The sequence below is a fragment of the Leptodactylus fuscus genome, chromosome 2 (assembly GCF_031893055.1).
Source record: "Leptodactylus fuscus isolate aLepFus1 chromosome 2, aLepFus1.hap2, whole genome shotgun sequence".
NCBI lineage: Eukaryota > Metazoa > Chordata > Amphibia > Anura > Leptodactylidae > Leptodactylus > Leptodactylus fuscus.
The window spans coordinates 7,213,412-7,228,164 of NC_134266.1; the positions used below are offsets into that span (position 1 = coordinate 7,213,412).

The window sequence follows — 14,753 nt, forward strand, 5'->3', positions numbered from 1 at the left end:
CCATAACCACAGGCAAAAGGGTCTATTCAGCAGTAACTATGAAATAGGTGCTAAGCCCTCGTTTGGATTTGGTTTCTGGAATTTTTGTGCCACCACTTTGTCTTATCAGAGACGAGCATATTTACACTGCAGACTCATTGCACTGGTGCAGCTCCCACTACACAGTTTCCTCCACTGGGGGGAGCTAGCCAGGCTTATTCCCTGTAGCGTCCCTGTAATACATGAACAGCTTGAATTTGCGAAGCCTAGCCATACACATCAGATAAGGATTGGACACTTAGTTGGGGGGCTTGTCAGCTCTGTAAACACAGTCTTCTGTTGTTTTTCTGCCTAGCACAAGTAGTATACCTGTGCTAACCTCATTATCCCAGCATGGGGGTATCCTAGCGTTATATGCTGAAGGAGCTCTCAATACGCATCAGCCAGACAGGTTGTCTCTAGTTCAGACTTCAAAGGAAATATGATTTTCTGATAATATTTGCCTAAAAGGACATGCCACAGTTGCATTGGTAAATTCCTCGGGTGTGCCAGGCAGATCCAAATGCTCAAAGTCCAAACTTGCTAGTGTTGAGAGCAGAGGAAGGGTCCAGGCACCGAACTCAAAGGGGATGGGGTTGTCATCCTTGGTGTCTACACGATGAGGACCTCACTATGAAGCCTATTTGCTTGTCACTCACTGATATGTATTTCTCTATATGTTAAGTGGCAAGTACCGACCCATTCAGGGTTAATAATTATATAAAATTTAGAAAGCTTGTTTTGCATTACCCTATGTGAGCCCAAACACTCACGAGACAACTGGAAAGTTAGGAAAAAGGGTGATCGCCAGGTGTGCCAAGCAGCTTGGTAAGGCACCTCATGTTTGGCTGGAGCCTCATGGGGTTTTTTGCCTTCCCCTGGATCAACACTTGTAGGGATTGTAGGGTTATAGGTTGGACTTGATGGACTGATGTCTTCATCCAACCTCATCTACTATGTAAGGGTGCATTCACACTGAGTAAACGCTAGCTTATTCTGAACGTAAAACACGTTCAGAATAAGCGGCGTCTAAAGCAGCTCCATTCATTTCTATGGGAGCGGGGATACGAGCGCTCCCCATAGAAATGAATGGGCTGCTTCTTTCACTCCGTGCAGTCCTATTGAAGTGAATGGGGAGTGCCGGCGTGTACGCTCCGGCATGAGCAGAGCTTGCCGTATACGCCGGCACTCCCCATTCACTTCAATGGGACTGCACGGAGTGAAAGAAGCAGCCCATTCATTTCTATGGGGAGCGCTCGTATCCCCGCTCCCATAGAAATGAATGGAGCTGCTTTAGACGCCGCTTATTCTGAACGTGTTTTACGTTCAGAATAAGCTAGCGTTTACTCAGTGTGAATTCACCCTAACTATGTTTCAGAAAAACTGCTTTTTTGTTGCCAAAGCCAAGAGTGGCCTCAAGAGGAATGGGATATATACAGGAACACTTATGTATTTCCCTTCTGCTAAATTCAGTCTTGGATTTGACTAAAAAAAAAACAAAAACCCACAACAAAATCTGCAACCAAAAAAAAGCTGCTTTTCCACAATGTGAAGCCTCACCCTAAAGGCATACTGTATAGGGTGTTATTTGTATCCTGAGCCCCTCCTGCTCCCATCCAAGCCCTATAGTCGGAGGTTGCAGGACTAGCCTAGCAGTTCTGCTCTACAATCTTCCTGTAAGGGTAGCAGTACACCACCACGTTTCACCCGTGAAACACGATCCGTGTGTTAGCCACATTTACTGACTTCATGCTGAGAGCGGGACTCCTAGCAGTAGAATTATTTGTGATGCCAGGAGTCCCTGCCTCCCAATGACATCCTATCAATTACAGTACGGGACAGTATGCCATTGGGAGGCAGGGACTCCTGGCATCACAGATAATTATACTGCTAGGAGTCCTGCTCCCAGGACAAAGCTCAAGCTGGTAAATATGGCTAACATACGTTCCGTGTTTCACGGTTGTGTGCTGCTACCTATACTCCCATAGAGGAAAATGGTGATCTACAGAAGGTAGTACAGCTCAGCTACACTCTTTCCATATTGTCTGTTCTCTTCTATTGGAATTACAGGAACAACTTGGGACCGCACATTGCATATCGATGACCTAAGGATAAGACACAGGTAGGTACCAAAGAGGGAACCAACACCTTAGGTAAAAGGGTATATTTGGCAGCAAGTACGAAACGAGTACCAAGCTCCCCTTTGCGCTTGGCTTCTGGAAATTTTGTGCCTTCACTTTGGTGTAATTAACCCTTAGGGCTAAGGTCCCAACACTGCGGAAAAGCTGCCTTTTTGGTTAGCGATTTTGCTGTGGCTGAATTTAGCAGAAGGGGTGCATATAATATGTCCAATTCCTCTTGAAGCCACCCTTGGATGTTGGGTGTCCTCCTTGATCTTGCCGAAGTTTCTGGGCCCCACAGTGTTGGAGTCCTAGGTGAGATTCAGACAAAGAACAACATCTTCAAGGAATTTGTACGTCTCTCTCGTGTTTGGTGGGTTTCCCGGTTTCTTCCTACGCTCCAAAGACATCTTGATAGGGAATGTAGATTGTGAGCTCTATATGGGACAGTGACTGACAATGTGTGTATGGCGCTATGGAATATGTAGGCGCTGTATACTGTATATGACCAGCCGCAATAGTAATGTATAGAATCTCCCATAAAATAGTGAAAAAAAGAAGCTTTAAAAAAAATATAAAAAGTAAACTAAATAAAAGTTGTAAATCCCTCCTTTCCCTAGAATACATATAAAAGTAGAAAATGACTGTGACACACAAACACATTAGGTCTCCCTGTGTCTACTGAATATAGGGGATCTGCAGTGCTCCTGTTCTGTCGGGAAGGGGTTAATAGGAGCACTGCAGATACCCTATAGTCAGCCAGACTGAATTCCAAGTGGGGGGGGACCCCAGTCCTCAAGCTCAGGGAAGGAGCAGACAGACAACCAAAACATATCTTATCTCAGTGCACATGTGAAGGGGTGCATGAATGTCCTAATGTCATATATTGGGGCTTATGAGGCTGTGACAAGGGGTACAGTGGTCACTGCCAGTCACAGAGGGGGCTAATAAAGCACTGTTGCCCATAGAAGGCCTCCCATTGCCACTCTACTGAGCAGAGGCCTAACCACGACCTCGTTCTACGCATGCGCTTTTCCTAGCCGGCGACTTACGACCTGGCACTGCACATGTGCGCCTTTCTTTTTAATGGCCGCCGCTGTCACGGTGTCTCGCAACGCGCCTGCGCACAACGAACCTTCCCTTATCGCCCTGTGGTTGGCTCAGGCAACACGCAGGCGCGGAGTCTGGGGGTCTCCCGTTTCAGCCGCTGTGATTGGAGCGTCTTCTGCGCATGCGTGTACCGTTCTCCCCGGCTTGGGATCCTTCGCGCCATTCGGAGGAGTGTGGGGTGGCTGGTCACGTGGTGCAGGTGGTGGGGGAGGAGGAGAGAGACCCCAGGTTACCTCAGAGACGGGGGAGAACTGTCACCAGCGACACCCGGGACTGAGCCTCCGCCCTGAGCTCGCCGCCACCATCATACAGCCCGGGCCTCCGAGCCGCCGCAGCCGCCGACGCTGCCATCATGAAGGGGTGAGCTGTCATACCGCACTGTGTGTACTGTAGCGAGCTCCACTGTAGCCCATGTATAGACCCCCCCCCTGTACGTGTCCTGTATCTCCGTATTACTGAATAGTCCTCATTGGGGGCCCACCCTTACCTTGGGCCATGAAGTACCTCCCCTCCCCCCAGTGCCCACTTTTGCCCCATCTTTGGTTGGGCTGTTGCTATATTTTGGGTAATGCCTCATTGGTGCGCCCTGACTCCCCAGATTGGCTGCTGTTGGGGCCCCAAAGGTTACAATTTCTGTGGGGCCCCCACCCTGTATGAGGGCGATACCTGTGGCTTTGGCCAGGTGACTTTGCTTTGGGTCTATTTTATGTCTTTTCCTGTCTGGTCACTTTACGGCGTCGTTCACACTGGTATTGTCAGAATCCGCGGCTATATGGCAGTGTTGCCGCGGATTAGTCACATGACTAATCGCCAAAGGTCTGTGGCGATGACCTGCAGCTACATTGCATTTCATTGGTGTTCTATGTATGTGAACCCTGGCCTAAGATAGGCTGACCTTCAGCTGATGTGATACTACAACTCCCAGCATCCTCCATTCCCTGGAGCAGATGTGCATGCTGGGAGTTGTAGTTTGTCATCAGCTGGAGCCTTAAAGGTTGTCGACCCCGGGAATAACATAACAAATCACTGAAGGGTTTAAAGTGGCACTCAGCCCAAAACTGTCAATCTGTGTGTGGCCAGCAGTGGGCGCCATTCACTTCTAACTTTGCAGTCCTCTTCTGGTGGGGTCGGTCCTGCCCCTGTGTGTACTCAGGTCCTGGTTTGTTATACTAGTGAGTTATTCCCTACACAGGTTTCGGGGCTGGTTGTATCCACTACAGGACAGGGGATCAGAGAGGGTCATGGGGGTGACAATTTGGGCAGATTCTGTCCAGTCTAGGACTAACTCCTGCACATATTTCTAGGTAGTATATAGTTTAGGTATTTATAAGCTCCCCTATCTGTCTATGATGTGTCAGATCACTTCCATATTAAATACAGGGACCCAGCCAAGACCTAAACCTGCAGGATGGGTGGGGGAGGGGAGGGAGGTGCAGCTGCTGGACGTGTCATATAAGTTAATTTTGGGACAAGCCTTCAGGGTCTGGTTCAGACATTGCTGCAAGTTTGTTCACCACTTTCACCAAACCTGTGTCGTGTGAACAAAACTGAGGCAGAGATAGAAAGACCAAAAATAAAATGGTTTTACTGTATCCGAACCGTGAGTACTCCCACCTCTGGGGATTGTACTGATCTGTAGAATCCAAATGGAGAGTTGTCCATGGCCCCAGTCTCTCCTATGGGGGTTCACTCTGTATGTGGGGCCTACATTTTGACCCCTGGTCATATTAGTCATGGCTTCCATTGCTATAGTCTGGTCACTGAGGACTCTTTCTCCAGTTTGGAGACCTGGGCTCCTTGCATAATAGTAATTGTAGTGCTAAGAGCCGTTCCCTACTTCCTTGTGGCTCCATTGTCCTGTACTGTATGTAGTATGGTTCAATGAAGTCGCTGTCAGGTCAGGACTCCTGGCATGGGTCCAAAGTTTGGGGTTTTCTTGTCCGTATTCCTCCATGTGCATGGGGCCTTAGGTTTCTGCTGCATTTTCTGAAAACTGAGGGCTCCTTGCTATAATGTTGGGTAAGAAGAGAATCCTTGTAAATGTGCCATGGATCATCAGGGTATTTGCCTTTTAGATTGCAAAGGTGCAGGAAGAGAGAAACATTTTGGGTGACTCTCTCCATGCAGGATATTTAGCTCCCCGATATCATGAGCACCCAGATATTTACACCCCATACACTTACATGTATCCTAGTGGCGTTACCGGTTTCCTATGTCCTCTGGTTTGGTTCTGCCTCTGCATTGTGCTTTATTCCTTTACCTGAGTCCACTAGTGACCCGTCATACTGTCAGGTTGTTGGTTACATGACGTGACGCCCCCTCGTCTGCCTGTTCGTGCATTAGAGGTGTATTGTGAAGACCTCAGGATATAGCGGTGATAGAGCACAACACATAGGTCAGTCATCTTACAGTGCTCCTTGTTATGGATCGCACAACCTGGTCACTGCACCGTAAAGATTAGTAAGCCTGCAGCTGGAGATGTGCGAGCCTGCACCTCCGCACCCCTGTAGTCAGAATAGGACCCCTACCCTCAGGGATGCCATCATGGATCCCAGGAGAAAGCAACTTGTCTACTTTGCCCTGCCCTGATTGCAGGAACCTTATTAAGGACCTATCCATATGTGATGGGTTCAACATCCGGGACCTCCATTTTTGGGTGAGCACTGTAGCCCCTTTACTAAAAACCAAGCATCATGTCACACATAGCGCAATGGCTGTGCTTGGTATTGCAGCTCAGCCCTATTCACTTGAATGGGACTGAGCTGCTGCTGTACTATGGAGCAAGTACTATCTGCAAGGAGTTTGTATGTTCTCCCCATGTTTGGGTGGTTTTCCTCCCATTCGACAAAGAAATACTGATGGGGGGAAAAACAGCGCTGTAGAAAAACATTGGCGGCAACGCTATAGGATGATCCACTAAATCTCATACACTTTGTGCCGTGACATTTACCCCATGTGTCAGCCTTAAGGTGCTGTCTCTGCAGACTTGCTGACTGTTTCCACTAAGAAGCAGTTGAATTGTGAATGCAGCACCAAAGTCACCCGGTCACGTCCAGATATTGCCTTTTGCTGTGTATAAACAGATGGAGCAGACTTCAGTGCTGCACTACATACACCTGTCAGTCACCTTTGTGCTGTATACAGGGCCTCTACTACGGGCGCTGACATCTATTAACTATTTAACAATGATATTTGATATGTCAGCTCCTCGGTCACGGGCCCGGGCATACTAGGAGTGCTTGTAGTTCCATGTTGGGGAATTAGCAGCTGAGCAGGAGTGAGTCTCAATGCAATGTATGGAAAGCCAACCTTGCCCATAGATCTGTCATCCTAGGTTATCTTCTCTTGTCGTGGAGACCACTTTTTAGATTTTTGCCTGTTTTTGAAGGTTTAATGACTTTACCGTGTCTAAGGACCTGCCACCATCTAGAAGGGTTGTGTCGGCCGGCGGTCACGTGGTCTATGGGGCTGTTGTCAGCCGAACAAAGATTCATTCCTGGTCATCTCTGTATATAAAATGTCCTGCAAAGAAGCAAACGCTGCATCGATGTGGATTAAAAATAGTCACTTCAGATGTGTCCCCGACCGTAATAGAAATGAGCGGCTATACATGTGGCCGTGAGTAATGGATGGCCGTTCAACCCCAGCAACTGGCCTTTAAAGGAGCTTTCCAGCCCCAAGAGCTTGGTCACAGGATAAGTCACCAGTATATGATTGTTGGGACCCGGACCCTCCACTGACCAGCTCTTGTGGCTCCCTCCCTTCCATGGCTCTTTGCCTATGACTTGAATTGGAGCTGATCTGTGCAGGGTCCGGATGTCAGACCCCACCAATCATATACTATTGACCTTTCAATATATAAACCCTTTGGGGTTGAAAACCCCTTTAATGAATTAATTCTTATATCGGCTGGTTCTCAAATCTACACCCATAGCGATGTCCAGAGGTGTCTCAAAGCTTTAGAATTGCTCAAATTCAGGGAACCCAAATGTAGTTTTCACCCCCAGCCCCAGGTACTTCAGCGCTGCCCCATAGACTTCAATGGGCAGTCCCAAAACCTGCCGCTACCTATTGTATGGTGTGAGCAGCTCCCGGAGAAGATAATCTGCAGGCGTCTTATCTGTTAACCCCTCGTAGATCTAATATTGATGACTTATCCTTAGTATTAGAATCTGAATAGCACTTAAGACCAGTCTTAATAAATTGCCCCCCGGTGACTTCAGACGATACGTAATGCTGTATAATGTACAAGTAAATGCAATGTCCCTTCTTTCTAGAATCCTCCTCTTCTCGCTCAGGCTCCAGCAGATCCCTTCAGCCGCCCTTCGGTCTCTTGCGCCCTATAAACTTTGGGGAAGGAATCGGATTTGCAGACTGAATGTGAGCGTCTCCTGCAGCCAAGTCTACCTTTCCCTCTAACTATGTGCTGTGACTTGGCAGCGCCTTATAGAAAGTCCTTCACATCTGTTCTCCTATTGTAGCTGGAAACATTAGAGGTTTATTGCTCTTCTTTATTAAATCTTCAGGATAGACTCTCAGCCTTGGATTGAATTAAAGGGCTCGTCCACTTTTGGTTACCTGGTTCTACAACTTTTCTGCAGCACAATGTGCGGAGTTTATTAAGACGGGTCCATTGAGTGCAGGAAGTCTGAGGTTTATAGTACGAGAGTTGTAGTAAATCTGGCAGGCTGGGGCGTCCCTGATCCGCCTTGGTCCCCACCCAAACACAAGGCAAGCAGCTATACATCTAAATTGCATCACAATATTTCCCCAATTTCCTCAACTGTCTCCGTATCTCACATAGAATATCGTTCATAGAACTCACTGGTTCTGTTCAGTAAATAGAGGACCTCATTTTGGTATTGAATTTTGAGACCCCGAGCACAGGGCAGATATTTAGGTTCATTCACCACCTCCTTGTTTTTAAAGGGGTTTTCCAGATGTTGAATATTGATCCATCCTTTGCATTGGTCATCAATATCTGATCAGTGCTGGTCTGACTGCCAGGACCCCCACAGATCAACTGCAGCAAGCCTTCATTTGTCATGTGGTACTGAGCTGCAATACTAAGCATAGCCACTATACGATGTATGGCGCTCTGCTCGGTATAAAGTGAAGAGACCGCAGTGTTCACCTGAACTTGTCTTCAAGCAGCTCACCTATGACCCCAGGAAACCCCTATAACAAGCTTCTCACCCCATTCCCTCACCATGACTTAACTGCAGGAAATAACACACATGGAAGTATTACAAAGCCCTGTTTCTTTCCGTACACACCCGCCATTAGCTCCTGGGATTGTCCATCTTTGCATAGACCTTGCCTTAGTCCATGGAGCTGCAACTAAATTTAACAAGCGATAGCTGTAAATAGATTGTGGGCTCCGAGGAGCGATGAGCGCTGGGATCTGTTTCAGGGCTCCACATTCCTTCTCAGGACGGTCAGAGGCTATTTATAGCGATGAGCCATGGAAGCGTCGCTGCGTTCTGGTGAGTGTGAAGGCCACGTCTTACCGTCTCATGGCTTCGTGTCTCGTCCCGTGTTGTTTACGCCAGGTCAGATAGTCGGCTTGTGATACAGGGCAATGCTCGGAGTGCCACCAGAATTCAGTGCGGCATTGATGAAATGGTGCCCACTAATGGGGCGCCGCTTCTACCTCCATTCCCAAGACCTGCAACACTTGTGTTCATCCTGAGTCTCCTGTTTCACTTACAGAAGGGATAGAACAATACTTTATTTCTCTTTGATCATTGTAGTTGAAATGAAAATCTTCACCATTTAAAGGGACTTTAGGACTGTAGTTATAGGTTGGTGGGAGTTTGGCACCCAAGATCCCCACTGGCGAATGCTGCGGCCTGTATATCAAGCACGGCGCCGTATGTTATATAGTGTCAGTACTTGGTTTTGCAGCTTAGCCCCATTCACTTGAATGGGACGCCTCCTGCTGTACCATCCGATGAGTATGATGTCATCGGCACGGCTGATCTGTACAGCTCCTGGATGTTGAACCTCCACTGATCATATATTGACCTATTACCAATATGTAAGTCCAAGGAGAACCCCCTTTAAGACCCCCTCTATACTCTTCTGCTTTATATATTTTGCTTATATATCACCATCCTATTCCGTGGCGCTTTACAGACCTTGTCAGTCACTGTCCCCTATAGAGCTCACACTCTATATTCCCTATCAGTAAGTCTTTGGAGTGTGGGAGAAAACTGGAGTCCCCGGAGGAAACCCACGCAAACTCCTTGTAGATGCTGTCCTTGGTGGGATTCGAACACAGGGCTACAGGCTGCAATGCTAACCACCAAGTGAAGGCAAAGTCATAGATTGCAATACAAGTCTGTAGCCCATCCTCACCTTCCACACTGTCTCAAGCAATTGGTGGCCGTCACATCCGGACCCTTACTGATCGCCACTGGTCCTGTTCTCTATAGGGGTTCACTTTTTACAACAAAAAATGGACTGATCTGGAAGGGGGTGGTTGCTTCTTGATGGACGCTTGCTGTGATTGTTCATCTGTAGGGATTTCTACATTAAAGGGATTTTCCGACCCCAAGTTGATTCTTCACAGTGATGACGTATCCACAGGACAGGTCATCAGTATACGATGTATAAGGGGTCCCCGCACAGATCAGCTGTCGCAGCGGCCCCCAGGTGCTGGAAGCTGCTAGAAGCCTGAGCTAGTAGTGTGTCGCTGTAATATTTGGATTTGTAAGGCCGAGCCCCAATCTATACAGGGAATGGAAGTGATGAACGCGTCGCAGTAATTCATCACATGGATATGGATCTTGCATTTGTTTATTTTGCAATGTACTTGCTTGTTGCTTTTTCTCCCCTCCTTTAAGAAACCCTTTGTAGAAGGCAACCGGGGCTGACAGGCCTGGAGTCTCCTGTGAATGTGGACTGATTTTTAAGGATGTTTTGCTTTGTTCCAGTAGCCGGATCGAGTTGGGAGATGTGACTCCACATAACATAAAGCAGCTGAAGCGGTTGAACCAGGTCATCTTCCCAGTCAGCTACAACGACAAGTTCTACAAAGACGTCTTGGAGGTCGGAGAGCTGGCAAAACTTGGTGAGTTAAAGGGGTTGTCCGGGTGAAAAATGTTATTTTCTAAATGGGCCGGGAGAGGTGAAGGAAAAAAAGACAAAATAAATCCTACTCTCCTTTCCCTGGTGCTCCGGTGCCTCCCAGCACGGTCCAGTCTTACTGGTCTGTCATTGTCTTCTGGTATAAGTCCCCGCATCACATGACCACAGAAGGGGGTCAGCGGACTCAGCAAGGGGCGCAGGACATGACTACCTGTAACGTCCCATGTCCCTTCCTGAGTTATCTCATTGGCCAATCAGATTTCACTTCCAGAAGACAGCCGAGGACCAGACCGTGCCGGGAGGCATCGGGGACAGGCGAGTGTGACTTGTTTAGTTTTTGTTTTGTTTTTTCACCTCCCCCTATTTAAAAATTAAAATTTTTGCTCGGACAACCTCTTTAATGGTGGGGAATGTTCTAAGGGAACTGCTTAAGGTTATGGCCGCACATGGCTGTTTACATTGGTAGATCCCGCGGTGGTCCAGCCCCATCGGTTTTTTGCTGCAGGGTTGACCTCTGTGGCTTGAGTTGTGTTCAACCCTTGCAATGCAAAACCACTGCAGCATCCACAGGCCCTGCAAACTATGATATACTAGGCACAGCGCCCCTCTCTGCATAGCTTCTGTGCCTGGTATTGCAGCTCATTCTTTCACTTGATTAGAACTATAAAAAACAAAAAAAACTTTGCAAGTCTTCAGTAGGTGATAACTGAATGTTATATCTGAAGAAGAAGCTCAGAGGAAAGCTTCGAAACGTCATATTCTGTCATCATTATGAGTTAGCCATTAAAAAAGGTATCACCTACTGAAGACTTGCAAAGTTTTTTTTGTTTTTTATATTTTATAACCACTGGCTAACACGGTACCAAAACAAACATTTTCCTTTTGATTAGGACTGATCTACAGAACGCTGTGGACTTTACAATCAGCTTTGCAGGCCTCTGACCCTGGGCACCCCTGGCAATCGAATATTGCTACTGTATCTTAAGGATAGGCCATCGGTGTTTAGCAAGTCGTGATCTGATGTATGTAGGAGCAGGTTCTTGGTGACAGAAGTGTTAATAGTGTCTTTTTGTTGCAGCTTATTTCAATGACATTGCAGTTGGAGCCGTGTGTTGTCGAGTCGACCACTCTCAGAATCAGAAGAGACTTTATATTATGACCCTTGGCTGCCTGGCACCGTACCGCAGGCTAGGAATAGGTATGTATGACCCTTAACTTTAAAAGGAGGAACCTGCTGCTAGGTTTGGGGACACTAAAGCACAGGTGGAAATGCTGGTTCTTTAGGGTCCCAAACCTGTCATGTCTGACCTCACTACAGTTCTCGCCCCTCCCCAAGACAAGTCTGAGGCCTGGTTCACATCTTGTTATTACCGGACACATTCAAAAGCGGTTAGCTAAGAAACCACATGGACCCCATAGACTATAATGGGGTCTGGGTGTTTTCCGCATGATTTGTGTAGTCTATGATGTCCATGTGGTTTCGTAGCTAACCGCTTTTTAATGCGTCCGGTATTCCGTTCGGGGACTGCCGGACGCAGATGTGAACCAGGCCTGAGACTCTGATCGGACTGTGGTCTAGTGTTCTAGGTGTAGAGACTTTTTCAGCACACCGCATACACATTATTACTAAAATATCTGGTCATTTAGGACCAGAACTCTGATTAATAAGGGGTTAACAAAAAATCCCTTTGAGGGGGTGTTTATGAAGCTTGTGTAATGGGTTCAGTGGGGCTTCTATTGTAATAAAATCTTCTGCCTCCTCAGGAACAAAGATGCTGAACCACGTGTTAAACATCTGTGAGAAGGACGGCACCTTCGATAACATCTATCTGTAAGTATCCCGCTTTACTTCATCTGTGTCCTGAGCCCTGGGTGCAGTCAGCAGATTCTGGGGGAGGCCAAAGCTGCCCATAGACAATGGTTCTGCTGACAGCCCCCAACTCAGGCATTAAAGGACATGTTCAGCTGAGCGTCCATTTTTGATTAGGGAGATAACTGTGCAAATCAGATTGTGAGCTGGGGAATAGGAAAGGTTGGATTTATTTTATTCTCCTTTTTTTATGTAATGAGTTTGACCCAACCTCTATCTGATCCATAGAATAAACCTGCTTGTCAGTATATCAGCAGAATAGTGAGCGCAGCTCTGGAGTATAATACAGGATAAGTAATGTAATGTATGTACACAGTGACTGCACCAGCAGAATAGTGAGCGCAGCTCTGGAGTATAATACAGGATAAGTAATGTAATGTATGTACACAGTGACTGTACCAGCAGAATAGTGAGCGCAGCTCTGGAGTATAATACAGGATAAGTAATGTAATGTATGTACACAGTGACTGTACCAGCAGAATAGTGAGCGCAGCTCTGGAGTATAATACAGGATAAGTAATGTAATGTATATACACAGTGACTGCACCAGCAGAATAGTGAGCGCAGCTCTGGAGTATAATACAGGATAAGTAATGTAATGTATGTACACAGTGACTGTACCAGCAGAATAGTGAGCGCAGCTCTGGAGTATAATACAGGATAAGTAATGTAATGTATGTACACAGTGACTGCACCAGCAGAATAGTGAGTGCAGCTCTGGAGTATAATACAGGATAAGTAATGTAATGTATGTACACAGTGACTGCACCAGCAGAATAGTGAGCGCAGCTCTGGAGTATAATACAGGATAAGTAATGTAATGTATGTACACAGTGACTGTACCAGCAGAATAGTGAGCGCAGCTCTGGAGTATAATACAGGATAAGTAATGTAATGTATGTACACAGTGACTGTACCAGCAGGATAGTGAGCGCAGCTCTGGAGTATAATACAGGATAAGTAATGTAATGTATGTACACAGTGACTGTACCAGCAGAATAGTGAGCGCAGCTCTGGAGTATAATACAGGATAAGTAATGTAATGTATGTACACAGTGACTGTAGCAGCAGAATAGTGAGCGCAGCTCTGGTGTATAATACAGGGTAAGTAATGTAATGTATGTACACAGTGACTGCACCAGTAGAATAGTGAGCGCAGCTCTGGGGTATAATACAGGATAAGTAATGTAATGTATGTACACAGTGACTGCACCGGCAGAATAGTGAGCGCAGCTCTGGTGTATAATACAGGATAAGTAATGTAATGTATGTACACAGTGACTGCACCGGCAGAATAGTGAGCGCAGCTCTGGTGTATAATACAGGGTAAGTAATGTAATGTATGTACACAGTGACTGCACCAGTAGAATAGTGAGCGCAGCTCTGGAGTATAATACAGGATGTAACTGCCTGATACAACTAGAGTAACCGATGCTTATAATTTTTCACCACAGGCATGTCCAGATCAGCAATGAATCTGCCATAGATTTCTACAGAAAATTTGGCTTTGAGATCATCGAAACAAAGAAAAATTATTACAAGAGGATAGAGCCGGCCGACGCTCACGTGCTCCAGAAAAATTTGAAGATCTCTTCTCCTGCGCCGAATGCAGATGTGCAAAAGAGCGATAACTGAACGGAAATCTGGACGAACCTTTTTTCTTGCACTTGCTTGTCGCCAAATACGGATAAGAGACCCGTTGAGTTTTACTGAGCGCACACTTCTAATATCTCTTCTTCCTTCTCCACTTGAAAAAAAAAAAATTAAAAGAAAAAGTGTTGAATGCTTCTCGAAAGAGCTGTACAATCTTGTATGTATATTGTCTGGTTGAACTCTGAAGTGTTTCCCGTGTGTGGAGATGACCCGGGCGGGGGAGTAACGGATTCTCTTATTTTCGGGCTTTTCCCCTGTTTTGGTTTGGAAGAGTTGGGTGGCTTCTATCAGTCTCAAATAATAGTCTTTAAATAAAATCTAATTTCTTTTTAGCATTCTCTTTCTAAGGTCCTTGCAGTTTTTTACAGTATTTTTTTACTAATTGCTGAAACCTTTCCTATAATCCGGCACATGATGGTCCGTTACGGTTTCTAACATTTTATGCTCTTGCTGATGGTTTTCTATCTACTTTTGTTTCTGCAATTGATATCCCAGAATATTTGATGGATCGGCACATATCGGGGTCCAGAATTGTCAAATTTTAGGCTAAGGCCCCTGGTGACATCTCGCAGCAAAAAAAGCTATGCATGGAAACCGTGGTTTAAGGATAGGTCCTCCGTCTTAAAGAGCCTGCAAACCCCTTTAAGTAAGAAGGCAGCGTGTTTATTCATTCTAGGCCATAGCCTGGTATTGCAGATTTACTCCATTACACTGTATAGCGCTAAGCTGCAATACCGCACACAACCTTTGGACACGTGTGGCGCTGTTTTCTGGAAGCAGATGTGGTTTCCTAGTCCTGCTGCATCCAGTTATCTTGTTGCACAACCTGACACAGGACGCGTCAAATGATATGGATAAAAATATATTATATTATTATTATATTATTTTGT

The 14,753-nt window shown here is 46.3% G+C and overlaps 1 protein-coding gene across 4 annotated transcripts; it reads left to right on the top strand.

Annotated features, from left to right (window-relative positions):
* The first annotated feature begins 3,378 nt into the window (after positions 1 to 3,378).
* On the top strand, positions 3,379 to 14,198 carry NAA50 (N-alpha-acetyltransferase 50, NatE catalytic subunit). Of its 4 annotated transcripts, none has more exons than XM_075263317.1 (5): positions 3,379 to 3,608; positions 10,187 to 10,323; positions 11,419 to 11,538; positions 12,105 to 12,171; positions 13,665 to 14,198. In XM_075263317.1, the coding sequence occupies exons 1-5, from the start codon at positions 3,601 to 3,603 to the stop codon at positions 13,843 to 13,845; spliced, it is 513 nt and encodes a 170-aa protein (XP_075119418.1). In that variant the 5' UTR covers positions 3,379 to 3,600; the 3' UTR covers positions 13,846 to 14,198. The 4 variants fall into 4 exon arrangements, with proteins under 4 accessions (XP_075119418.1, XP_075119419.1, XP_075119417.1 ...); XM_075263318.1 differs by having other exon boundaries at positions 10,190 to 10,323; XM_075263316.1 differs by lacking the exon at positions 3,379 to 3,608 and adding an exon at positions 8,662 to 8,734 and having other exon boundaries at positions 10,190 to 10,323.
* The last annotated feature ends 555 nt before the right edge of the window (positions 14,199 to 14,753 follow it).